This window comes from Takifugu flavidus, chromosome 12 (assembly GCF_003711565.1).
Source record: "Takifugu flavidus isolate HTHZ2018 chromosome 12, ASM371156v2, whole genome shotgun sequence".
Taxonomy (NCBI): Eukaryota; Metazoa; Chordata; class Actinopteri; order Tetraodontiformes; family Tetraodontidae; genus Takifugu; species Takifugu flavidus.
Genome location: NC_079531.1, coordinates 10298786 through 10326367, shown reverse-complemented (window position 1 = coordinate 10326367; position 27582 = coordinate 10298786). Strand labels below are relative to the sequence as shown.

At 42.7% G+C, this 27582-nt stretch overlaps 2 protein-coding genes across 5 annotated transcripts in view; both read left to right on the top strand.

Annotated features, from left to right (window-relative positions):
- clpb (ClpB family mitochondrial disaggregase) overlaps window positions 1–13550 on the top strand; it is a 30900-nt gene extending 17350 nt beyond the window's left edge. For 3 of the 4 annotated variants that reach the window (XM_057050368.1, XM_057050366.1, XM_057050369.1), the window contains 9 exons: window positions 3288–3365; window positions 4150–4205; window positions 4356–4400; window positions 5628–5789; window positions 5885–6041; window positions 6891–6964; window positions 7191–7310; window positions 10201–10320; window positions 10538–13550. In XM_057050368.1, coding sequence (XP_056906348.1) covers window positions 3288–3365; window positions 4150–4205; window positions 4356–4400; window positions 5628–5789; window positions 5885–6041; window positions 6891–6964; window positions 7191–7310; window positions 10201–10320; window positions 10538–10723 — 998 coding nt within the window. In that variant the 3' untranslated portion in view covers window positions 10724–13550. The remainder of the gene's footprint in view (window positions 1–3287; window positions 3366–4149; window positions 4206–4355; window positions 4401–5627; window positions 5790–5884; window positions 6042–6890; window positions 6965–7190; window positions 7311–10200; window positions 10321–10537) is intronic. The other variant, XM_057050367.1, reaches the window with a different exon arrangement.
- Window positions 13551–19307: 5757 nt separating this feature from the next.
- On the top strand, window positions 19308–27542 carry phox2a (paired like homeobox 2A). Its single transcript, XM_057050370.1, has 3 exons — window positions 19308–25027; window positions 25590–25777; window positions 26118–27542. The coding sequence occupies exons 1-3, from the start codon at window positions 24805–24807 to the stop codon at window positions 26604–26606; spliced, it is 900 nt and encodes a 299-aa protein (XP_056906350.1). The 5' UTR covers window positions 19308–24804; the 3' UTR covers window positions 26607–27542.
- Window positions 27543–27582: the final 40 nt, after the last annotated feature.

Below are 27582 nucleotides of genomic sequence, written 5' to 3'. Positions count from 1 at the left end.
GCTAGACTTCAGACTCTACCACAGATCTGCAGAAGCTGCAGCAGACCATAGCGGCTATCTGTCTCCATGTAAATATCTATGTTTTGTAGAGTATGGCATTTGGTTTTATTTCATTTTAAAATTTTCTGTGCTTCTTTAACACTTTTGATGGGGCCTCTTGCCAGGGCATCTTTTTAAATGAGAGGCTGTTCTCTACTGATTTCACCAAGCAAAATAAATATCTCATGGCCTTTTGAGGTGATATAAGGATTTAATTTTTTTACAGACCAAACAGAACAGAGTAATTAATTAATCAGAAAAATACATAAAACATTTTTTAATCTATTTGATGAGATTCAAAGCACTATAATTAACTGGTTAATTTGTAAAGTATTTTCTTCATCTGTAATATCTTTTACTTTCTCATTGAAACCCAGGAAATTAGTTGTGTCAAAGCAGAAAGGCAGCAGTAAAAACAAGTACAACAAAGTAAGAAAAAAACAGAGAGAGAGAACACTGATGAGTAGAGATGAACAAGAACAACCTGAACGCTTCAAGCGTGAAGTGAAAGACCATTAGGAGGGCTAGAGAAGAGGAGGGAGGATGAGTTAGAGCACAATAACACAGCAGACAATAAAGAGCTGAAATTACAGCAGGCATCCATGGAGGCCATGTATTGATCTGCAGGTGTATGTTTATTCAGGAAAAAGAGAAGATATGTTATTTTCATGATCTTCAACAAATTTGTGAACATAATGAATTTGAAGACAGGAGTGAATATTAGAATTAGATTTATTTTGTGGTGTTTTTTTGAGAGCAAATACTCAAAGGATGGATTTTATTCGATGAAAATAGGTCTCTGTTTATTATTTATTATTGTTAATTTAATGTTGGTAATTATTTAAATTCTATCTAGAATACTTTGCCAAGACAAGAGCAAAGACAGTTTACAGAAGGAATTTCTAAAATAGTGCATTTGACCGAAGAAACAAAGACCAAATGATTTCTGCATGAAAGGATTGATTGCTGACAGTAATAGCAGAGTGGATTGTATAGAGCTACCCTCATTTATAGAAATTCTTCCAACATTTCAAAGCACTTACTGACCAACTTGGATTGAATAAAGCTACTTTTCAGTTATTTCTACAAGCCTATCAGTTACTAAAAATAGAAAATGTGTACAACAGTGGTTGACCTGATTGCTTATGGAATATAGCACCAATCAAAACAGGAGAGGAACATCTGATTTTTTTTCCCCAGTCTAGATTTAAATATATTATTTTGCTTGGTATACTTTACCACACTTTCAAAATGGTTAAACTGAAAAGCATCTTGACTAACAGCTGGCCTCCGGCAAGACACACGGGGATAGAAGGTTAGATTGATCCAGGTTTAGCTCTGAGGGCTAAGAGTTATTGAAGAATCTTTCCTCTGTAATTGTATTAGAGTGAAACAGACCTGCCCAATACACACAGCCCAGTGTGTGTGTGTGTGTGTGTGTGTGTGAGTGTGTGTGTGTGAGTGTGTGAGTGTGTGAGTGAGTGAGTGAGTGAGTGAGTGAGTGAGTGAGTGAGTGAGTGAGTGAGTGAGTGAGTGAGTGAGTGAGTGAGTGAGTGAGTGAGTGAGTGAGTGAGTTGGCAGGAGAGATCAAGGTTTTTTCTTATTTTGGTCCTTGTTCATGTGTCCTTCTGTCACACTTGTTGTGGATGTTATGCTGCTCTGCTCTGATACTCCTTTGTTTCTAATTTATCTAGTTCATCTGCATATCTCTATCACCCTTCTATTTCCCCTCTTTATCTGCATTGTTTTTTTATTATTGTTCCGTCTGCTGCTTCCTTGATGACTGTATCATGGAAACTAAAGGGTGCACCATTAATAGGATTTAATGTTGCCATTTGAACTGTGACCTTGGTGCCCTGTTTGTTGTTTATGTCAACACTGACAGAAATAACAAATTTGCCAATTTCTAAAAGTTTAATGCACATTTTACAGCTTTCTATCAAAATTCTGATGTTGTGTCCTGAAATACACTGAGCATGGTGCATGAATAGCAATTGTTAAGCCTCTTATGTTGCATTTTGTTGTCTCTGATGTTACGTTATTGTAATTTCCTGACTGTGATCAGTAGTGAAGCTATTTCTCCTGAACATGTGTCTTTGATGATCCAGTGATGAATAGAAAGTGTTTTTTGTTCATGTGTGTGTATATATATATGTGTGTGTGTGTGTGTGTGTGTGTGTGTGTGTATATATGTGTGTGTGTGTGTATATTTGTTTATTTATTTATTATTCATGCCAGTACATGGACGGGTTGTTCATTGTTCTAATATTTTATTATGGATGTGGACATGAAAATATGAGGTTACAACACCTCAACTGATTTTTTTTTTTTATTTTTTTTAGCAATTACTATATGTTTTTGTGTTATGTTCACCTAGTTAGCCAAGCTGACATGTTTTTTTGTAATGGAAGTCTTTGGACGCACTCATGCTAACCAACCATTCCCCAGTAGGGAGAGGTGTGACTGAGAACTGTGTGTGACTGGTCCAGTTATTCACAAATGTGCACAAGCACAATTACCTAGACCATGCAGGAAAAGCATGGCGATTAGGTACAGAAGCACAGGCTCAAATGTGACTGCACCTTCATACTTTGTACCTCAGTCTCAGATAAAACAAGACCATCTTGTCAACTTCAAAAATCACCACAGTGTAAACAGAAAAGCAACAATACCAACCAGGAAGCCACACAATAAAACTGTAGCTCATCTATGGTTGTGATTTTTGGCCTCCAATTTCCTAAAAGGCATAGATATGAATGAGTTTGTAATGTCTGGTTTTTAGGTGAGTGGCTAAATATACCGGTACTCTTATTCTATACTCCAATCTACCTCATCGTCGTGTGTGAGTCGGTACTCGCGTGTTGGTCGAGCTGAGTACACACTCCTCTTTAAGCAAGTGTGTGTGAGATGCTGAGATCCATGCTAAACTGATTTCACCATGGCTGCGCCAGGGAGGGTAATACAATTACTGCTGGCTAATGGTTCCTCTGAGTAAGGGAGAAGACGCCCACTGTGGGGCGCTTTCAGGAGGTCTCTCATCTGGCTGTAGTTCTCTTGTTTCTCTTTTTTTTAAATTTCCCCACCAAATCTTTCTAACCCTTTTCTTATACCCACACTTGGTTCTTTATCATAATTTCTGGTATCCCAACTGGCCTTAGGTCAACTGTCAAAGCCAAGTAATGTTAACAAATGCAAATGAGGGAAATAACAGCCTCACAATTCTTTCTTCCTCCATCTCTTTTCTGTAGCCATCAGAAGGAAGCAGAATGGCTGGTATGATGAAGAGCATCCTCTTGTATTCCTCTTCCTTGGCTCATCAGGAATTGGTAAATCATGGTCTTCTCTTTCATTTCTAATGTGATCTGGGCCCCTGGTCAGAGATGTGGCTGTATATATGTTTACTGTATATATACCTTCCCCATATTTGCGTCGGGCTCATATTAACGTTCCCTTTCTTTCCCCTGTGTTCTTATTTCTCTTACCGTCTTACCTTCTGATTACACACCTAGTTTGTCAGTGTGGATATCCAAATCTGTAGAAATTGAAGTCTTTGCTTTAGTAACCCAGTTGTGAATGAACCTTTCAGGAACAACAAAAAGCTCATACGTTTGTACACATGAAAAGACTTGCAAACATGTCTGGTATTCACCTGACAACAAACCAACTCATAATGTTTTTGAGTAATAGTTAAAAGTATCATATTCAATAACCATAAAGATGTGTTTGAGTGACAGATAGATGGATGAAAATGATTTCCTGCAGAGAGATGTATGAAAAGACTGTACTCACATTCTCCATTGCCTTCAGCGATGAGACATCTATATTCCATGCAGCAGCAACAAATCCAGAACATCTGCATATCAGACTCAAGTCATCAATATTATAAAGCAGCATTTATATGCAGAGTATTTTACTGACAGGCCCGTTCATCAGGAGAATGCAAGATGAGTGAAAGCTTTAGTGCATGGCACCAAGAAATTAGATTTGCTTTACCTGTGAAATTAGTTGGGTGTTTGACCAGATTTACTGATGTTGATTTGAAATGTTTCAGAATGATTTAGGGATTCATGCTACTAACTTTGTCTGAATTGTTGATGCTCGGCATCTCAGGCAAAACGGAGTTGGCCAAACAGGTGGCTCGTTACATGCACAAGGACATTAAGAAGGTTTGGAAAAACTCACACGCACAAAGGCACACACAGATTCAATGCGTTGCTTCTTGTAGATGTGAGGCTAAAAAGACTTGAATGTGGTGATATTCTTCATGGGAGAATATTTTCAGTAGAATCACACTATTAATATGGCGTCTTTTGCAGGGTTTCATCCGGATGGACATGTCTGAGTTTCAGGAAAAACATGAGGTAAATTTACCTCCCAAATATGTTTGCTCGGCTGCTTGGTTGATTCATGGGGAGTTTAAGCATTTACAGTATGGTAGATGCAGGATTTCTATACATGGTTAGAGTACTCGAATCATGATATTACAACAGAAAAATGGAAAATCCTGATCTTTAGTCTTGACTGAGGAGATGTCAATAGTTCATTCACAGCTTACGCAGGTCTTACGACTAATGACTGAGCGTTGGCCCTCGCTCTTAACTGGTGTAAAAGGTGGAATATGAAAGGCTCTCTTTAGTATTGTCACCACTTTCATGAGAGCCACATACATTTGGCTTTCTGATGGCAAAAGCATGGAAACATTCAACTGGAGATCTTTCTCTTGGGGGCAGCGGGAATCATGCAAACCATCTTTTTTCACTTCTTGCGTGATTGCATATCTGCAAATTAATTATTAGACTGAACGTCTTTTGCTGCTATATTAATTATGGTAACCAGTGCACACTCTCTGTCTCTCTCTCTCTGTCTCTCTCTCTCACACACACACACACACACACACACACACACACACACACACACACACGATCAATATCTATCTTAGTGAATTATGCAATCCTGTAAAAACCCTTCTTCAAAATGTCCAATTTATACTATTTATTGACTCGGCACAAATTGATCGTAGAGATCGTCGCTGATTATAATAAATAGCAAAATAAATAAAATAATAAAGATCACCTTTATTCCAATATCTGGTTTATGTTTGGACCTTCATTGGGGTCCATAGTTTAACTGCATATACCAGAACCCAACAATCAAACCTTTCATGCTAACTGCCCTCATTTTGAAATTAAATCTCCCTCTTGAATTGTAGCCCTGTTTCTTTCCAGTGAATATTTAGGTAGTAGATTGCTTTTTCTTTAAATTTGAAAAAAAAATTAAATTAAAATTTTCTTATAAGACTATTGAATTTGTGATACCTGTATCCTGCACTATAAATGATCTTTTTGGCTTTTTTTGCGGAGTGAGTTCATACTCTTCTACTTATTAACTAATTATTGCCCCTATTGATCTCAATCTGTATTTGTGGGTTGTTGTTTTTTATATATAAACCTTTGATTTTTTATAATCTCTTCACTCTGTTTCTAGAAAATTAATTTGCACTAACCAGTGCTGAGCCAACTATTGTGCTCCTTAAATTATGATCTTGTTTTCATTTTTTTTGGATAATTTTTGACTCAATTGTTTCTTAGGTGGCCAAGTTTATCGGCTCCCCTCCAGGTTATGTAGGACATGAAGAGGGGGGCCACTTGACCAAGCTGTTAAAGGAGTGTCCCAATGCTGTGGTACTGTTTGATGAAGTGGACAAAGCCCATCCTGATGTTCTCACGATCATGCTGCAGTTGTTTGATGAGGTTTTTGCTCCCACACAAACTTTAATCATTGAGTGAGATTTATTGTGTGTTGCCTTTTGTAAAAAACATTTACTGACATTCATAATATGTGACAGGGTCGCCTCACAGATGGTAAGGGGAAGACCATCGAATGTAAAGATGCTGTCTTTATCATGACATCTAATGTCGCAAGTGATGAAATTGCCCAGCATGCACTGCATCTTCGACAGGAAACTGAGCAGGTCAGCCACAGAAAGCTGGCTGACAATCTTGGTGAGGATGAACATGTGTGTATATATGTATGAAATGTGAACTGGACTTTGCAAGGACATAACAACCTAAATTAGAGGGCACAGATTTAAATCAAATGATTGAAATTCAATGTTAGTTATTTTAATCTACTCTGGTAGTGAGCAAAATGAACAGGCACATCTTTCAAAGAAAAGAAAAATATGGTAAAACTTTACAATAACCATCAGTTAAAAATGGTCAATTGACATTTATAAATGGTTTATGAGTAGTTTGTTAATGTTGTTAAATAGTGGCTTTACTGTAAAATCTATAAATGTTCAAACATGTTTTATTAAATATAATGACCATTATTAAAGCCTTTGTTAGACTGTTTAAAATATTTCTAAAAAAAAATCTCTTCCTCGCCCTTATGGCGGTGCCTCCTTCCTTCAGACTTGGGTCCTCCACCAGAGGCCTGGGAGTCTGAGGGTTCTGCGCAGGAACTTAGCTGTTCCTAGGACTGCGCTCTTCTGGACAGAGATCTCTGATGTTAGCAGCTAGTTCATCTGTGCTGCAAGGCGTTCATGGAGTGCAGTCAGCTTCTTAAGCCAGTAGGCGTGAATCTTATCGGGCCCTGGTGCAATAATTGAGGCAATTCTTGTTGTTGCTGATATTATTATTGTTGTTATTGGTGGTATAATTGGTAAGTTTCATTTACAAAAAAGAAACTTGAGTAATGCAAAGCAAATGCATTAATCAAACAGACAGTAAATGAATAGTAAAAAACTTTAAATGTGAATTTTCTGTCATTTAAAATGTGTTTGCTACAGTTTCAGCAGGTAATAGACAAAATAAATGTTACATTATTGATAATATCATGTGTTTTCTCAGAAGAAATTCAGAAAAGTGAAGGCATCGCAATCTCAAAGCAGTTTAAAGAATCTGTAATTCAACCAATCCTGAAGGTAACAAATTTTTGATGTGATTTTTAAGAACTTGATTTTGCATTAGGGACTTGATTTGTCAATACTTTTTGATTCACTCTTTTTGTATTTTCTGATAACTTGCTCTATAGAAAAAAGCAATTTTACCCTAAAGATTTACTTTAAGCAGAGGTATTTGTGGCAGTTGATGTGATGGTTTTTCTTCAGTACTTTGAAAAAATTGTCTGGTTCTTGTGTTCCTTCCCAGGCTCATTTTCGTAGGGACGAGTTTCTTGGTCGAATCACTGAAATTGTGTATTTTCTGCCATTCGGCCATTCAGAGTTGATGCAGTTGGTCAGTAAAGAGCTCAGCTTCTGGGCTAAGAAGGTATGGAACATCCATCTGACAATGCTGCTTTATGATCATTAACCAAATATGCACTCTAGTAACAGTAAGAATGCAGTTAAAGACACTGGGGATCAATTTGAAAAAAATAAATTCTGTCGAACTAAAATTGGCATGCTGATTCCAAAATTGCAGTCAATTTTGTTCTAGCACATCAAGGTTTTTCTCCACAGCTTCCTCTTCAGATAAGCAAAATTACACTGATTAGCTGTAGTAAGACTTGCCAGCTGATTACAACTGGACTCATCTCTAGCTACATGGGAACTTGTTTGTGCAGTCACAATTGAGACAGTGCGATGAGAAGTGTGTGTGCAGCTCAGTATTATCAATATCCTATTGGGGATACGTTGAACTATAGTTCAAAAACTTGATGCGATAGAGAAAAATGAGATCAGTTTTGGATTCCACACCCCAAAATTAGCTAAAAACAACTGTCAGATCGAACTCAATTGTGTTCCCCAGTGTTGTCTGTGTAGATTCTCAATCATCCAGGTCATTGTATCCAAGGTAGGTTTCTATGTCAACTGGACTGGGTTTCTTCTCTTGAAGACGTTTCGCCTTCTATCCAGAAGGCTTCTTCAGTTCTGAAATCGCTGGGGAGAGAGCTTGAAAATATATAGCCCCTGTGGACCATTTGCATGCTAATGATCTGGGTGGTCACCTGAGAGTCGTTAGCAGGGTCGTTGGTCGGGTCGTTCACCTAGTTTCTGTTGAGGTGTCTCCCCTTTGTCTGCTGGATCACATGGTGGTGAGTCACTAGGTGGTGGGTGGTCTGGGTGGTCTCCTGGAATGGTGTGAATGTTTGTTTTGCTGATGGAAGGAGTGGAGGACTGCATTGTATGTGGGTGATAGGAAGTGCCTCAGGCCACCACCTCTGTTTGAGGATGGTTTTTCCAATTTGACATGGATAGCTTCCTTGACACCCCTTTCAAACCAGCGGTCTTCTCTGGCCAGTATCCTTACTTGGCTGTCCTCGAAGGAGTGCCCACTCTCCTTTAAGTGTAAGGAGAAGAAACCCAGTCCAGTTGACATAGAAAACTACCTTGGTTCCCCAGTGTTATAAGTGCCCTTCTGGATACTCAAGGGCAATGCCCAACAAAGAATCACTCAATGAACAACGGTTACGGTAAATCAGCAGGCATTAAAAGGCAGTGTGGTTGGACTGAGAAGGTGATCTTAAAGAAGGTCAGTGTTTGAAATCACTGCTGGTGGAGTGTTCCAGAGCTGACGGACGGGGACAGGAGGCAATGAGGCTGTGGATAAGGATGAGGTCATATTGGGTTAGGGTTTGTGGGATTTTAAATGACATTGTGCTATCGAGGACGACACCAAGACTCTTTAACTAGGAAGGGAGGGAGAAGCTGAGGAGCTGTCAAATTCATGGAGTGCAAAGTACCCCAGGACAGAGCTCTGGAATACACCTGTCATCGTTGATGGGGAGGGGTGGGACTTGTAGGACGAGCTGTCTGACCTGAGTGTGCCCTAAGAGATAAGAGTGGAACCCGTTAAGGGGAACGTGAATGATGCCAACAGAGGAAATTCCACTGACGATGGGGGGTAAGATGATGTCAAAGGCTGCAGTCAGGTCAAGGAGGATGTGAAGGGAATGTAGACGGGAGTCAGCTGCAGTGAGGAGATCATTGGTGATTTTAATGATGGACTGTGTAGGGAGCGGAAACCAGCCCGGAAAAGTTCATAAAGGCTATTGTCAGTCAAATGTGAGGGGAGTAGACACGTAACTGTTTTATTTCAAGAATTTGGAGAGGAAGGGTAAGTAAGAGATGGTTGTGGTTATTGTAGTCATTGGGATCCGAGCCAGGTTTTCCTTAGTATGAAGGATGATGGAACAATTCCAGAGGAGCATGAGGAGGAGATAATTGCAGAAATGAGGGGAAGCAGAGAGAGAAGACAGGATTTAACACCGTGGCACAGTGGGGAGGGACATGTGGACAGCTTGGATGTCTGGATGAGGTCAGAAATTTCCAGGGTGTCAGAGTTGAACTGGAAGAGTGCTGACAGTGTGTGTGTGTGTGGGGGGGGGGGGGGGGGGGGGGTGGGGGGGGTGTTGAAGCACAAGTGCTGGTGAATAGTATGGATAAAGACAGCAATATGGATTGATGGGTGTCAGTTGAGTACAGATGTGGGGGTAGAAAATCAGGTGGCTGGAGAATGTCATTAAGACATGAGAACAGTCATGTTGTTTCCTTCAGTAGATGGGATTAAGACAGAGTATAGTTGGATTTGCTTTAAGTAATTGAGTCCTTGACATGTAGCATGTAAGTTTGGTGCATTCCCATCCTTCATTTTTAGAGCCACTCAAGTTGTTGTCTTTTGTTGAGGAAGAGGAAACAGACTGAGGCAAGGGAATAAAGAATTGTATTTAAGCCATGCTTATAGTGAGCCACAAACTCTTCAGAGGTGGAAGGGTAGTTTGTCACGATACCACTGTCCATGTTGGTGCAGAGAGTGTCTACAGTGATGTCCTTCAGATTCTGAAAAGAAAAAAGAGGTAAGGTGATCTGATTAAAGAGGCAGAGAGCGACTTTGAATTACATGATGATCATCAGCTGTGCAGGTAGAAAAACAGAAAAAGAGATGTAATCCACATTGTTCTTTTGGGTGGGTCAAATGTTTCCAAATTAAGTGAAAGAGGCAAAAAAAATTGTATGCATGATTTTTTTTCAATTAATGTTTGAAGTGTCCAAATTAACAATTAGTGCCCCTGTGTGTGTAATTGTTATTGTGTGTTAGTTCGGGCTTCTGGACCTGTTCCAGTTCACCCAGTTCAGGCTGCTTTTTTTTTTTTTTTACACAAACACCATACGAAAGTTCTGTATTATTTTCCATTTTATTCCTTCTTCTCGGGCACAAGGCAAAGCAACGTCATGACATCACTCTACAGTGGGATCGACCAGTTCTGGACTTGTTGGCATGCGGGTATAATATGCATTACGGAGCACGCTCCATCAAACATGAGGTAACACACAAAAATGTACTGCCGTGCAGTCAAAAGGTTTTCAGAGCCTTTCTACTTCATTTTGATTAAACATTGTTGTATTGCAACATAATGCTAAAATCCAAAAGAACTGTAATATGATAATTAACTCGATAAAACCAAACATTTATCTCAACTGTATACTGAATATATTACAGTGTTTGTTTGCTTTTAAATTAGTTGTGTTTATTTGCTATTTACCTTTTCTTGGTAGGTGGAACGCCGTGTAGTTAACCAGCTAGCTGCAGCATACGAGCAGGATCTTCTACCCAAAGGCTGCACCCTCCGCCTGTCAGTTCAATCAGAAGACCAGGGGCATCAGAGCCTTCGTCTGAACTTGGTAGAAGACAGCTCTTCAAGAACTCTGGAAATCAATCCATCAATCAGTCCTGAACACTAGGAAGGAAAAGCCTCACACACTTAATAATTTCTGAATAAAGACAATTTCTCAGCCTCAAAAGGAGCTAATGGTTTGTAGTGGTTGTTAAAAATATCACTTTTGATGAACACATCAATAATAGGACAGATCCCTCTTCAAAGTCGACTATAATGCGAATTTGCTTGAATAACAAACTGAACCCTTGTAGTTGCACATCTACCATATTTTAAAGGTTAGTGGTTCTTGTAGGATTTTCTTAGTTACATTTGTTAGTTACATTACAGCAAAAGCCATTATCTGAAGAGGGCTTTGCAAAGGAGATCCCTTTGCAATCTGACACATTTGCTATGACTTTCCTGTGAGGAGATGGAAAATAATTCCAATTCAAGATATGCCATGTTGATGTACTCCTGCTTTAGACCAAGTGTGGTAATAAAAGCAGAAGGTGCTTAAACACAGCTTCATCTTATGGCCACGCATATTTATGCAACCAGGTTTTTATAATATTAGTAGTTTTCCCTCTAAGAAATGTCTTTTATTTTTCATTTCATTTTCCTTAAAAGTCACATTAAATATATGATTAATGTAATAAATAATGTTCGTCAGCTTAGGGACTATAACAGTAAATTTTATTTAATTTGCCATTTACTAGTAATTTAACTGGTGCTGCAGATTTTGGTATGAGAAACGGGTACTATCAGACCACCTCAACAAAACAGACGAGCATGTAAAATTCACCCAGGAAGATGTCAACGGTAACAGTCTGGCCTTTCTGGACTGCGCAGTCAAGATCACTGAGGACAGAAACCTCACCATTGAAGTCTACAGGAAACCTACACATACCGACCAGTACCTCCAGTTTGACTCTCACCACCCACTGGAACACAAGTTGGGAGTGATCAAAACCCTCCAACACCGGGCCAAAGAAATACCCACTACATCCCAAGGCAGGAAGAAGGAACAGGACCACATTAAGACAGCTCTCAAAACATGTGGCAACCCAGACTGGGCCTTCACCAAGACCTCAAGAAAACGAGACCCCAGCAAAGAAGAGGAGGAGAGAAACAAATGCCACAGCGTTTCGATCCCCTATCTGGCCGTGGTCTCTGAGAAGTTTAGGAGGATCCTCCAGAAACACAACATACCGGTTCAGTTCAAACCTAGCAACACTCTCAGACAGAGACTGGTACACCCGAAGGACAAGACACCAAGTCACAAACAAAGTAATGTTATTTATGCGGTGCCAGGAGGAATCCAAGGAACTGTACATTGGTGAAACCAAGCAACCTCTCCACAGAAGAATGACACAACACAGACGTGCCACCTCTTCAGGCCAGGACTCAGCAGTCCACCTACACCTAAAGGGGAGCGGTCACTCCTTTGAGGACAGCCAAGTACGGATACTACTCCTAGATCCCTACATGCACTCATCCAGGAGGTTGGTTTGAGAGGGGTGTCAAGGAAACCATCCATGTCAAATTGGAAAAGCCATCCTTAAACAGAGGTGGTGGACTGAGGCACTTCCTATCACCCACGTACAATGCAGTCCTCCACTCCTTCCACCAACAAAACAAACATTCACACCATTCCAGGAGACCCGGTGACTCACCACCATATGAGCTAGCAGACAAAGGAGAGACGCCTCAACCGAAACTAGGTGAACGACCCTACCAACGACCCTGCCGACAACTCTCAGGTGACCACTCAGATCATTAACATGGCAATGGTCCCAGGGGCTATATTTTCAAGCTCAGTCCCCAGCGAGTTCAGAACTGAAGAAGCCTTCTGGATAGAAGGCGAATCGTCTTCACAGAGTAGAAAAACACTCAAGTTGACAGAGAAAACTTCCTTGGATAACAATGACCTGGATGACTGAGAATCTACACAGACAACTATCAGACTATTCAGCCAAATGCAGAATTTCTGCATGATCACTGCAAGCATCTTAAATAGTAATGAAATGTCCTTCCAAGATCCAAGAAATTAAACTACTAACTAACTACTCCTAGATCCCCACATGCACTCATCCAGGAGGTCACCGGAGAATGTAGAACATCTGAAGAACTGCAGGTCTCTTTTGCCTCAGTTCAGTCAGAATGCATGACTCCAACCACTGCTGACAAAGAACTCAAAGGTTCATCTCAGATTTGCCAAGAAATCAACTGATCATCCTTAAAATATTCTGTGCTCTGACAAGTCAAAAACAGAACTTTTTGGGAGGTGTGAGCCCCATTACATCTGGTGAAAAATAATACAACATTTGATATCAGGCAGGGCAATGACCCAGACAACACTAGCAAGTCCATATCTGAATGGCCTAACACAAACTTATGGACCAGCCGAGTAAAAGTTGGGCCTTCAATCCAATTGAGATGCTATGATGTGAATTTAAACGGCTACATCATGCTGAAAACCCCTCCTATGTAGCCATGTTAGAACAATAGTGCGTAGAAGAGTGGGCCTAAATCTCTCTCCATTGGTGTGAAAGACTCACACAATGGCAGTTAGTTTAGTTTAGTTTTAAATAAAAATTAAGCCAGATAATTAACCTACTGTAAGATAAAACAATTATCTAACTTTACAGTAAGATACAGTAATACAGTAATAAAGTTTTTATTATGGGCTGTACAACTGTCACATGATGTCTATTTGTGATGCATGTTCTTGTAAAACATTCTCATTTGTCATATCTGGCAAAAAGAGGAATTCAAGGTCATAAAGACATAATAATCAAAGTGTGATTCCATAAATAATTCAACATGTTGACAAGGTGCCAAATGTAATCTTGTCATTTCATGCTTATAATTCAATCTACACTGAGTAAATAAAGTGAATAATTAAATGAGAATTGTTCTGTCTTATTGCTCTCTTTGTGTCCCAGTGACACTCCCGGATGAACAATAAAAATCTGGGCCTGGGACAATAACACTTGTCTACCTTGTGACAACATGACTGAGGAATTTTCTTGAAATTCCTTTCTGCTTGGGGATCTGTGTCAAACAATGTAGGGAATGTAGAGGACAACTCCATATGAGAATGGGTTCCCCTGGAGGGATGAAGTAACATGCAAGGAAACAAAAATACATTTCACCACCACTACAAGCATATTCAGCATGTTTAAAGATGCTGAGCATCAAACACATGTTTCTGCATGAGGGTCATATGATGATTGAAAAGCACAAATATCAACTGAAATGTGTTGCAGCTTCATCAAATAAATTTTTTTGTGCCTACAGTCCTGACAATATGTTGTTTGTTACTCTAAGTGATTCAACTACCATTGACAATAGTCACCACCTTGATATTTCACCTTGAAATACTAATTTAATCAAATTCTAAATATAAGATGTAAAATAGGGGATTGCATACTTATTCATAATGCAACCAATTCTCAGTACTTGGAAGAGTGCAGTGAATTCATATCAGGTCAATATTGCGCCTCTAAATGAATGGTACATTAGGAGATAGAGATAATGTGGGGTGTGAAGGCAACAGTGGTCCCAGTAGTGATTGGGACACTAGGGGCAGTAACCCCCAAGCTTAGTAGATAGCTCCAACAGATACAAGGAACCACATCAGAGATCTCTGTCCAGAGGAGCGCAGTCCGAGGAACAGCTAAGATCCTGTGCAGAACCCTCAGACTCCCAGGCCTCTGGTAGAGGACCCGAGTCTGAAGGAAGGAGGCACCGCCCAAGAGGGTGAGGAAGCGATTTTTATTTTATTTATTTAATATAAAAATATCTTCCTTGCTCTCCTGGACCACTATTATCACCCCACATTCTCTCTATCTCAGAACTTCAGAACTGAAGAAGCCTTCTGGATAGAAGGCGAAACGTCTTCAAGAGAAGAAACCCAGTCCAGTTGACATAGAAAACTACCTTGGATTCTCTCTATCTCCTCTTTCAGCCCTTGGTATTTCTTCAGCTTCTCGTATTCTTTCTTCCTGATGTTGCTATCACTAGGATAGCTACATCTATCACCACCACTGTCTTCTGGTGTTTATCTACCACCACTATGTTAGGCTGATTGCCACTACCATCTTGTCAGTCTCCATCTGGAAGTCCCACAGAATATTGGTCTGCTTGTTCTCCAGCCACCTGGCTATGCCGTTCCATGTATGCCTTGCCTGCTAGCATCTTGCAATCTGCTGTGATGTGCTGGACTGTCTCAGGGGCATCTCCATACAGTCTGTACCTGGGGTCTTGTCTGTATGATAGACATGGGCCTCTATTGCTCTGGTGTTCAGGGCCTGTTCTTGTGCAGCCATGAGTAGTGCCTTTGTGCTGTCTTTTCAGTCCGGCCTTTTCCAGCCACTGGTATGTTTTCTTGATATGAGCCACTTCCTCAATTTGTTGGTGGTACATACCATGCAGGGGCTTGTCCTTCCATGATAGCCCCTTGGGCTCCTCCTCCTTGCTGGGCTTTTGTTGCCTGAGGCATTCACTCAGCAGTCAATCAGTAGGGGCCTTCTTCTTGATGTATTCTCGGAGGCTTGTTGTTTCCTCCAGGACAGTAGTTCAGACACTTACTAGTCCTCGGACCCATTCCTTTTGCTTTATGTACAGCCTCAGGATGCTGAACTTAGGGTGAAACCCTCCATGCATGGTGAGGAGCTTCCTTGTCTGATGTCAGTGGCTTGTATCTCTTCCAGTGGCCAGGGTATTATGCCAGTGGGGTATCTGATTACTGGCAGGGTATGGATGTTAATGGTCTGGATCTTATTCTTACCATTTAGATGACTTTTCAGGACCTGCCTTAACCTCTGTAGGTATTTAGCTGTAGCTGACCTCCTAGCTGCCTCCTCATGGTTACCATTTGCCTGCAGGCTTCCCAGGTATTTGTAACTGTCCTGCACACCTGTAATGTTCCCTTCAGATAGTTCAACCCCACCAGTTGCAATCACCTTTCCTCTTCTAGATATCATCCGTCCACATTTATCTAGTCCGAATGACATCCCAATGTCTTTGCTATAGATCCTAGTGAGGTGAATCAGGGAGTCAATGCCACGCTCATTCTTGGCATACAGCTTGATGTCATCCATGTATAGGAGGTGGCTGATGGTTGTTCCACTTCAGAACTGGTACTCATAGCTACTCGTTGTGATTATCTGACTGAAGGGGTTTAGACCTATGCAGAACAGCAGGGGGGACAGGGCATCTCCTTGATATATGCCGCATCTGATGCTCACCCGCGCAATTGGATTGAATTGGCCTCCAGAGTCATGTTCCACAGCTTCATGGAGTTCTGGATGAACTGGATGAACTAGTGTTCTGTTGATGTTATACAGCTTTAGGCACTCCAGTATCCATGGTGTGGCATTGAGTCATAGGCTTTCTTGTAATCAATCCAGGCAGTGCACAGGTTGGTGTGCTGCATTCTACAGTCCTGGGCGATTGCCCTGTCGACCAGTAGCTGGTGCTTGGCACCTCTGGTGTTGTTGCCTAGGCATTTCTGTGCTCTGCTCATTCAAGATTCAAGAGTACTTTATTGATCCCTTTAGGGGGTGTCCATCAGGGAAATTAGCATCTCCAAAGAAACGTACAGCACTGTACAAAATTTCCCACCACCATTACACCCCATTAAACCTATTAAAGATAATAAAAATATAATAAAATAAGAAATAAAATAGAATAAATTAAAAATAGAATATGAATATAAATATAAAACTATAAAAATGTTCCAGTCCTTCTGTTGAACCTCCTCCCCCCCAGTGAGGAGTTGAACAGTCTGATGGCTCGGGGGATGAATGAGTTCCCCAGTCTGTTGGTCCTGAACTTGGGGAGGCGCAGCCTCTGGCTGATCAGGCTTCTCTGGCTGTGGATGACAGTGTGCAGAGGGTGGCGGTCATTGTCCATGATGCTCCGCAGTTTGTCAATAGTTCTCCTCTCTGTCACTGTCGCCAGAGGTTTCAGCTTCATCCCCACCACCGAGCTGGCCCGCCTGATCAGCTTCTCCAGCCGGGAGAGGTCCGCTTTTGTCGCACTCCCCCCCCAGCACACCACAGCGTAGGACAGGACGCTGGCGACCACAGACTGGTAGAACATCCAGAGGAGTTTCCTGCAGATGTTGAAGGATCTGAGTCTCCTCAGGAAGTATATCCTGCTCTGGGTCTTTTTGTACAGCTGCCTCGTGTTGCTTGTCCAGTCCAGCCTGTTGTCCAGCCACAGCCCAAGATATTTGAAGGTCTGCACGCCCTCCACCTCCTCCGTTCCTATCTGAACTGGTCTTGGTCTCGGTCAGTCCCTCCCAAAGTCAATGACCAGTTCTTAGTTTTGGAGGTGTTGAGCTGCAGACCGTTGTTGTGGCACCAGGCAACAAAGTCCCTCACCAGGCACCGGTACTCCTCCTCTTCGTCGTCTCTGATACATCCAACGATGGCTGTGTCATCAGCGAACTTCTGAATGTGACACATTTCAGAGTTGTAACAGAAGTCCGAGGTGTACAGAGTGAAGAGGATGGGGGACAGCACAGTCCCCTGTGGAGCACCGATGCTGCTGACCACAGTGTCAGACGTGATGTCCTTCATCCTGACGAACTGCGGCCTGTCGGTGAGGTAGCTGGAGATCCAAGCAACCAGGCAGGGGTCCACTCGCATCTGTAGAAGCTTGTCCTGTAGGACAAGGGGCTGGATCGTGTTGAAGGCACTCGAGAAATCCAAAAAGAGGATTCTCGCTGTGCCCTCCCCCTTGTCCAGATGCGAGTGGACTCGGTGCAGCAGGTAGATGATGGCGTCCTCTACACCGACCTTGTCCCGGTAGGCGAACTGTAAGGAGTCCTCAGCGTGCTGCACCTGGGGCCTGAGGAGGTTGAGGAAGAGCCGCTCCAGAGTCTTCATCAGATGTGAGGTGAGTGCCACCGGCCGGAAGTCGTTCAGCTCACTCGGTCTGTTCTTCTTGGGGACTGGAATGATGCAGGACGTCTTCCATAAGGTGGGCACTTTCCCCAGCTCCAGGCAGAGGTTGAAGACCCGTTGTAGCGGCTCCCCGAGTTCAGCAGCGCAGGTCTTGAGGAGCCGGGGACAGACTCTATCCGGTCCAGCTGCTTTTCGGGGCCGGAGCTTCCTCAGTTCTCCCCTCACCTGGTCAGCTGTGAAGCAGGGAGGATGTGGGGATGGTGAGAGCAGGGGGATGCAGGGAGGATGTGGAGATGGTGAGAGCAGGAAGATGGGGTTGTAGAGGTGGAAGGGTGGGAGGAGGAGGTCAGCAGAGGGAGGGGAGGTGGAGGAGGGAGGAGGGGAGGCGGGTTGGGGGAAGTTGTGGTGGGTGGCTGGTTGGAGGGAGGGGGGGTAGAGGGGAGCTCGGCTGCTGGGGAGGGGGGGGGGGGTGGAGGGGAGCTGGGCTGCTGAGGTGGGGGGCAGAGGATTGGAGCGGAGTGGGCTGACTGAACCTGTTGAAGAATTGGTTCAGGTCGTTTGCCCTCTCCACTCCTCCCTCTTCCGTGCTTGTCTTGGCTTTGTGACCAGTGATGGTCCTGACACCTTCCCAGACGTCCCGCATGTTGTTATCAGCCAGCTTCTTCTCCACCTTCTTCCTGTAGGTGTTCTTCGCCTCCTTCAAGCAGCGTTTCACCTCCCTCTGCGCTTCTTTCATCTTCTCCCTGTCTTTATTTCTGAAGGCCTTTTTCTTCTTATTGAGGACATCCTTGACTTCCTGTGTTACCCATGGCTTATTGTTAGGATAACACTGTACAGTCTTGGTGGGGACAACCACATCTACACAGAAGTTGAGGTAGTCTGTGAGACGGTCGGTCATCCCATCTATGTCCTCTTCATGTTCCACCAGCAGTACATCCCAGTCTGTGATGTTGAAGCAGTCCTTCAGAGCCTCCTCTGCTTCAGGAGTCCATCTCCTGATGGAACCTGTGGAGGCTGCCTGCCTTTGGACCAGTGGGGTGTACTGGGGCTGCACGTACACCAGGTTGTGGTCCGACTTGCCCAGTGGGGGGAGAGCAATGACTCCATATACCTCCTTTATGTTGGTGTACAGTAGGTCGATCGTCCTGTTGTTTCTTGTGGGGCAGTCAATAACCTGGTGGAGAGCAGCCAGTGTGGAGTCCAGGGTCACATGATTGAAGTCTCCAGAGATGATCAGGAGGGCCTCAGGGTGCTTGGTCTGCAGCCGTGCAGCGACACTGTGGATCTTCTCACACGCAGTTGCTCCGTTGGCCGTGGGGGCGATGTACACACACAGGGCGATCACGTGACTGAACTCCCTGGGCAGGTAATATGGCCGCATACTAACGGCTAACAGTTCCAGATTTGGGCAACACAAAACCGCCTTCACAGAGACATGGCCAGGGTTACACCAACGGTTGTTGGTGTAGATGATTAGTCCCCCTCCTTTGCTTTTCCCGCATACCTTTGTGTCCCTGTCCGCTCTCACCGCGGTGAATCCTCGCAGGTCCACGTTACCGTCGGGTATGGTAGCGGTTAGCCACGTCTCTGTGAGAATAAACAAGCTGCACTCACGGTAAATCCGCTGGTTTCCCAGGGCTGCCAGCTCGTCTATCTTGTTCGCTAAGGAGTTGACATTGCCCATAATCACGGAGGGGAGCGATGGTTTCTGCCTCCGCCGGTTTTCTGTTCGCCGCGCCTGTACCTTAGCCCCGGCTTTGCAGCCCCTGTAGCGCAGCTGCAGCTCAGCTGGGACCCGGTGTCTCAGTCCGTGTTTATTTTTTGCGAGTTCCAGTAACTCCTCTCTGGAGTAAGTGAGAGGTCTGGTTCTTCTCTGTGCGGTCGATGTTTCCATGGGATGCATAAAAAGTAACTTCTTGACGAAGTGAAATACTAAAATGTATTGATCCATGTGCTCATGTATTGATCCATAATCTTAGCCGCTATGATGCCTGATAGGAACTTCCATGTTGTGGTGAGGCAAGTTATGGGCCAGTAGTTGGATGGTATTGTGCCCTTCCAAGGGTCCTTTATTATGAGGACGGTCCGGCCCTGGGTTAGCCACTCTGGGTGGTTCCCTGATGTTAGTTGATGGTTCCCCTGTGCTGCCAGGCATTCATGGAGTGCAATAAGCTTCTGAAGCTAGTAGGCGTGAATCTTATTGGGCCCTGGTGCTGTCCAGCTCTTCATTTTGGACAATCTTGCTTGGATTTCTGTTAAGGTGTTTACTACTGGGTCTTGTTCTGGAAGTTGGCTGTGCTCTGTCTGTAGGTCTTGCAGCCATTGGGCATTACTGTTGTGCGTTGCCTCTTTCTCCCAGATACTCTTCCAGTATTGCTGTTTCAGCCCTGGGGGGTCTGTTATCTTGTTGCCCTGCCATTGAGAGTAGACCTTAGCTGGATTGGTGGAGAAAACATTGTTTATTCTCTTTGCCTCTACTTCTCTTGTGTACCTCTTGTAGTCAGGGCCCTGACGCTGTTCCATAGCTGGAATAAAACAGAACTTTGATCTGACTTCTGCCTGCCTTTTCCACTTGGATTTTTGTCCACTGGACTTCCTTTTGATCGTAAATTTTACAATGTTTATAAAACTAGAAGATCAATTGAATGCTGCAAATATAGAGAAAACCTTTGAAATTACACCTCTGATCTGCTCTCTGTGGTACCACGTTCCGATTGGATCCATAGCAGTGGTCTCTTCAAGGTTATTGCATCAGCCACATGGTACAAGATCATTTTAGCAACTGAACTACAGCAGAATACAAGGAGGGGGAGAAGAAGGGGCTGTTAGGCGATCTGTCAGGCTATTTCTGACTGCTGCCATTTCTCTGATTAGATTATGGAGAAACAGAAACCTGACCGTCTGTTGTCCTAGTTTACCTCTTCTTATTTTTTCTCACTCTCTCATCCTGGACTGCCAGTCTCTCTCTCTCTCTCTTTCTTTCCCTCCTTATTTGGCTTTCATCTATTTTCCATCCTTTGATACTCAGCATCTTCTGCTTCTGCTGCCGAAACAAGCTGTAATAACAGAACTGGTGTTTTTGCCCAGTTTGTTCAGGGAACTGAAGCTGGAAAAGAGATAAGACAGCTCATCAGAGAGGTGGAGGTGCTGAATGATAAACGACTATATGAGACCATCTCATTATCATATCTGCCCATGCTTTTAATGCTCCATTTTCATTCTTCTGCATTTCTCCCATCCCTCCTTTAATTGAGCTCCCTCAGGAAAGCAATCGATTTCAGCCCATTAGTCCACCTTGGTCTCTTTTCTCCCCTCATTCATGCAGCTCCAGGTATCACATGCAGGGACACATGGACCTTATACTGGTTTGGGCTGCAGACGGTGGAAGTGATGGTGGAAGGGGATGCCTACACCGGATGCCATCCGGTATTCACGTGAAATCCCCTGGGACAATTAGCATAAAAGACAAAAAAGAAACCCCCCAAAAACAGGCCAGCCTGTAGTCATTCATTTTCAAGAAAGGGAACAAATCCATTCCGCCTAATTCGAACCTTGCTCAGGGACAGCTCGCGTGGCAGATTGCAACCTAATTAGTTTAGAGGGAATATAATTCAATTAACTTTCCACAGCTCCGCGCGCCCCGCCGCTGGGCTGCTTTCAGAGCGCGAGGCCAGAGCTGCAGATCTAATTAGTGTGTTTGGAGAGGCTCTCCATGCGCGCGCCCAAACCGCGCCGCCGCTCCAGCTGGAGTGTGCGTGTGCGCCGCGGTCTCCCGGGGCCTGCTTTTTTTTTTTTTTTTATCCGAAAATGCTTCTTTTTAAAGGAACAGGCCGTTCTCCATTAGGGTGATTACAGCTGTGCTGGATGGAGAGACGGACGCGGTTTCGCTGCGTCATAGTCTGACAGCTGAACGCAGGCTAAATTCTGGAATTCAAGTGAAATTCAATTAGGCTAATATGATTGTTTTAAACAATCCTCCCTTTGGGCGAGTGGCCCTTTTTCTTACGAGGATTTTAGTCATACTAAAGCTCAGGCTTCATGTTTGATCCACTTTATCGCGTCAGTCGTGTTTTAATGCGCAATTGGGCATTAAATGAAACATCCTTTTGATGTCCCTACATCGACATATATTACTACTAATAATAATAACAACAACAACAATAATAATAATAATATAATGAATTGTCACTACGCAGTTTTTGAATACGCTTTTGAAGCTACGACTGATTATGTTGTACCTTCCCCATTCTATAGTTTAAGGCTCAAAGTACTTAAATAAATAATTGAAATAATTGTCTTACAATTAACACGCTATACATCCTCATGATTTCGGATTCATTCTTAAGTAAATATACCACGTTTTTCAGGCTAAATGCATTTTGTGAAAGTTTGATCACAACATTTCAATTTTCATATATTGTGAGGGTTTTTTCTCTTCCTGTCAATTAACAAGGTACCAAATCAATTATCAACCAATTAACAAGGTACCAAGGTAAGAAAATCTTAAAAATGAATTGAACGGATTAACTGTATCGATGCATTTTTCTTTAAATGACACCATTTATATTTTTCACATTCATTATTGGTGGTAAGGAACTTTAAAATAATAAACTAAATGAACACGCTAAAGAACAGAAATACAATAAATAGCCTACATTTAAAAGCGCTTTCAGTTGAGTCTCTTTTATTTATTTCTTAATTCATTTACGACTCCGCAGTTTATTTTATTTTATTTTATTTACAGAAACCTGTGGGGACTCAACAGACATGATCATTTTCATATTTATTACAAAAAGTAAAAGCACTTTAGTAAATAATTAATTATTATGGTAATAATAGTTGTGTAAAGTAATCTATTACTCATCATATCGGATACATTTTAAAGCTCAAATTTGACAGACGCTCTCTGAAATTTCTCCAATTGTTTTTCCTATATGTTTTTCCTAATTGTTTTTCCTATGTTTGCAAATAAGACATAATACTTTGATAACGTTTTGTCTTCTTTATTTCATTTTTATTTTGTTTTGGTAGCAACAAATGTTTAATTAAAAATAACGTGTAAACCGTCGACAACAAATGCAACTATAAAAAAGGACAATGAGAAGCGATAACGATCAGTAGTCTCCAGCAGGAAATATTCGAGTTTGTGGCTCTATAATGACTGGACACAATAAGGTCCGTCCGTCCGTCCGTCCGTCTGTCTGTCTGTAACCACCACCCCGCGCGCGCGCGCGCGCACACACACACACACACACACACACACACAGAGTGACTGGCATCTTCACGGGGCCCCGGACCACCGCAGCGACCTCCTGCGAGGCTCTACTTCCAGCTGCTAGCAGCACTTTTCCATCCCTCCGTCGTTGTAAATCTATCCATCAACCTCTGTTGGTGACGTGCACGTGGCTCGATCTGTTTTTCAGCCTGAATCTCTCCAAATATTGTCTGCAGGCTGGAGGGGGCAGATGACCAAAGACAAAATTCCTAAACTTTTCCTTTTTTTCAGTCCGTCGAGGTTTCAATCCGTCGAAGTTTTTGCTGCTATTTTACGTAATGTTCTTAATCTAGTCTGACATTTCTTTTTTGGCTTTAAGAAATTTCTGACTTCAGAAATAAGAAATAACAGTTTCCAGTGATCAGAAGCTACGTATGTTGTGTCTCTGAGATGCCCCCTATTGAGCCAGTGCCCTATAATCCCTATAGTCGAGGCTCCTCTCCGGGGTCCACAGGAGACCTTTGGACGGCCCTCTGTTGACTCACACTTAATGAATACCAAAGAAGTCCGTTACTGTTTCCGTCCACTGGGCCCATGAATGTAAAAGTCCAAAGTTAAAGCCTCCGCAGAGGAGAGCAGAAGTCTCCCTGAGCGCTGGAGCTGTGGTCGGATTAGCGACCAGGAAAAAAAACGCTGAAGGCTTTGAAGGGATTAGAGTTGAAATAATTTAAAGAACCAGGATCACTGTTAAAGCTGAAATACAGCCATGACTGGACACTTTAACGTTGGTTCCTTATTTCTGGAAACACCAGAAGGACGAGGTAGCAAAACTGACAGAAAGAAAATAAACCAAATGCATTCAGATTATGCAAATTTAATAAAATTCAGAATCTGACATGTGTGACGTAGTTTGGATTTCTAAATTTGACGGTGGTCAGTTGAACATCAGGGAAACCATCACGAATGAGAAAAAATGTCCTGTCGGACGCACCTCTTGGACTAATGGCTATTGAAAAATGGGTTCCTGTGCGCGCGCGTGAGGCTTTAGAGTGTTTCTGGTTCGTCTGCTTTTGAAGCCTATTTGGGCCTTCATTTCTTCGGACTTTTGTGTCTTCACTTTTATTCACTTTATCTATTTTTTTAACGCAACCGATCATTATAGAATAGACAAGAGTTGTAAATGTGTTTTGGCTTATTGTTTCTTTTAGCCTCATTGCAAATATTTTTCTTCTCATCTTGCACAAATGTCATGGGGTTGAAAATATAACTCGCAGGCATTATGAGTAGACTTTCTGGGGAAAAGGGTATTTTGTTTGTGACAATTAAAAAATTCGGTAGGTCGAAACAAATAAAAGAAGTCCCCATTTCCACATTTAGTGTATTTTACATGTTTACACAATACAGGACCAATTTAAGCCCCATTTTGGAATCATATTCTAATAACGCATTTACAACGAATTAAAACAGTGTTTGGTGACTGTACTTGGAGAACGTTCGGATTGATTCACTTCGAGTCAACTCAACAGAATCAAAAGGATCCAAGCGAGGTTTTTTGGAATAATTTGTAGAGAAGAAGCTGTCAGGTTTGGGCACGGCTCCTGAGATGCGCTGCAGCGTGGGCGGTGCGGAGAAAAAGAGGAGGGAGGCGGGTGTGGCGTCTCATTCAGTGGGAGCATTGTCATGGAAACCAGACCACCGCCTTACAATTGTCCTGCGCTCTACCAAGTTTATTAGAAGCGGCGCATATGTCTCAGCGCGCTGTCAAACGCAGAGCGAGGGAGGGAGGACACCGGTCCAGCAGAGACTGACAGACTGAAGGACCGACAGAGAACACGGATGAGAGAAGGGCTCACGCCTGGAGCAGCGATTCAGATAAGAGTGAGAGATCTTGAACATCATTTACCTCATTTTCATCATCGCCATCGGACTTCTACAGCGATCCAGCTGGGGTAGAAACCACCGCAACAACTCAAACTACTGCTCCACCACTGCTCCACCTCTGCAGAACACCGGTGATCACACCGGTTTATCTCCATGTATAAGATGGATTACTCCTACCTGAACTCATACGACTCCTGCATGGCAGCAATGGAAGCATCGGCCTACGCAGATTTCAGCTCTTGCAGCCAATCCAGCTCCTTTCAGTACAACCCGATCCGGAGCGGTCCGTTCTCCAATCCGGGCTGTACTCCGCTCAGCACGGCCAGCTGCACACTGGGGGCCCTGCGAGAGCACCAACCCACTTCTTATTCCTCAGGTAGGCCTACGGCTCCTTCTTCATTCTAGAATTCTGATAGTATAGATGTTAGATTAATTTCTCAAAGAATACAAAATATGGGCTACATTATACAAATGTGTGTGGGAAAAGATTGCTAATATTTGATCATGTCCTGAATAGCGAAAACATTTATTATTATTGTTGTTGTTGTTGTTGTTGTTCTTGTTCTTATTATAATAACATTCTTAAGATGACTATAGTTGTGTGTTACAAATCTCGTTGCTATATAAATGTAGCTAAGAATTTGATTTCCGCATTCAAACTTTCACACTCAAAATTCGACTTAAATTTTTTTTACATTTTCGTTTTGTCCTAGAAACAACGACCTTCTGTGCGATCTCAAAACTTCAATCAACATAATAAATCTGAACATATCAGATATATAATTTTGAATATAATAATGTTTAATATAATATTTAGGGCGCAATCAGTTTGAATATAATTTTATCAACATTTGAAACGAAATATTTTACAGGTTCAAATTCACAGAGCTTAAAAAAACCCACACAAAACATTTAAATGTCGGTGCTTTAAATTTCAGTTCCCTACAAGTTTTTCTCGGATCCCTCCGGTCTCAATGAAAAGCGGAAACAGAGGCGCATCAGGACCACCTTCACCAGTTCACAGCTCAAAGAACTGGAGAGGGTCTTTGCAGAAACACATTATCCAGACATCTACACCCGAGAAGAGCTTGCACTGAAGATCGACCTGACCGAGGCCCGGGTCCAGGTGAGAGGACATGTGAACGCTTTCTGTGCCTACACTACTTTACCAACACTCCTCTTTGCCATCACACCATGTGAATAGGTTCATTTGTTCAAAACTTTCCCATTTTGGCGGACTACTCATAATTATTTAGAATATCATGGTTGCAGGAATCAGGTTTACTTAATTGTTACATTATCTTGGACCAACCTTACAATTGATCTTACTGTGTATGTGTGTATACATGTTGTATACACACACATATCTATATCTATCTATCTATATGTGTGTGTGTTTGTAATATCTATCTACATAGAACCCTAGCTCCATCCATCCATCAGCCCTCCGTCTGTCCTTCTCTCAGGTGTGGTTTCAAAACAGGCGTGCAAAGTTTCGTAAGCAGGAGCGTGCAGCCAATGCCAAAGCCACAAGCTCCGGCCCCTCGGGAAGCAATAGTAACAGCACCGCTGTGGGAAAAAAGCATGGTGAACTGAGAACTTCTTCAGATGACGAGTCCAAAGACTCTACCTGCAGCCCCACGCCTGACAGCACAGCTTCTCTTCCTGGCTCAGCCAACGGCAACCTGGGAAGCCCCACAAGCCTGAGTCCCAGTCCAGCTCCTGCCAGCAGTAGCTACACTAATAGCTCTAGCTCTCCAGTTCTCCAGGGGCTAAAGCCATCCAGCTGGCCCACTCTGGGGCCATCCAACCCAGCTGTGGCCCAACCTGCTGTCCAGACTCAGGAGATTCTGAAGGCCTGGCAGCCAGCAGACAGTATGACTGGACCGTTTGCTGGGGTTTTGTCCACTTTCCATAGAAAACCTAACACTGCCATCAAGACAAACCTGTTCTGAAGCACAGAGGAAGGAAAGCATTCTATTGTCGGTTGGGGATCAAAAAAGATGCAGCTTTGGTTCAGTCAGGACACCAAATTCAGTCGAAGTGCAACTCGACCCATCTCTTCTTGTGATTTTAAACTCACAACATAGATTAGATAAAAGGTCTGGTATCATTATGTCATCTTAAAATGTGTCTTCAAATGGCAGGACTTGTAACTCCACACCGTAACTTTCCTTCCTATGACCCTTTCTTACTGAATTCACATGCAAATTTAGGAGACAAACCTTTTAGAGAGTAGCGGTTACCTATGAGCTCCCAACATGGAATTAAACATCAATGCCCCATTGAGGGTACAAACCCAACAATATTTTAGCCTCAAGCACAACTTTCTCAAAGAAGCTGAAGAGCGATCTCCTTAGATCTTACCGGAGTCAGCGTCCTGAGGTTCTTTCCACACATCAATCATTTAACTGTGCAGGAGGCCTCTCACCCCTCCAAGGTCCCACCTTCATTATTGAAACAAGACAGCTTGTTGACATGAAGCTTTAGGTAGACTGGAAGTGAGGAGCAAAACCTACTAATTTTTCAGTTTCATTAGAGCTAAGCGGAGGAGGAAAAGCTCTTCCATCATAGATTGATGGCTCTCAACCAGGTTAAAATTCTGGCTACTAAACATTTATTTCATCCACAATCAAGACTTAATTTGAACCAATAGTTGGGTGGGATGGAAAGGGTTCAGTCTGTAATCTACTCATAAAGGGGAAAAACATGTTAATCTACTTCCGATTGGACCACAATTAGTGTTACATTAGTTTTTTTTCTCACGCTTTTATTTCATCACATCATATTACACAGCAGCAATTCCATCCAACATTTGAATTGACAGACATTCTTGTGAATTAAAATTTATAGCACTATCAATATTCTAATAAATATACATAATGAAAGCACTACCTGATGAATTCAGTGGTCTGGTTTCTTGTGTTTGTA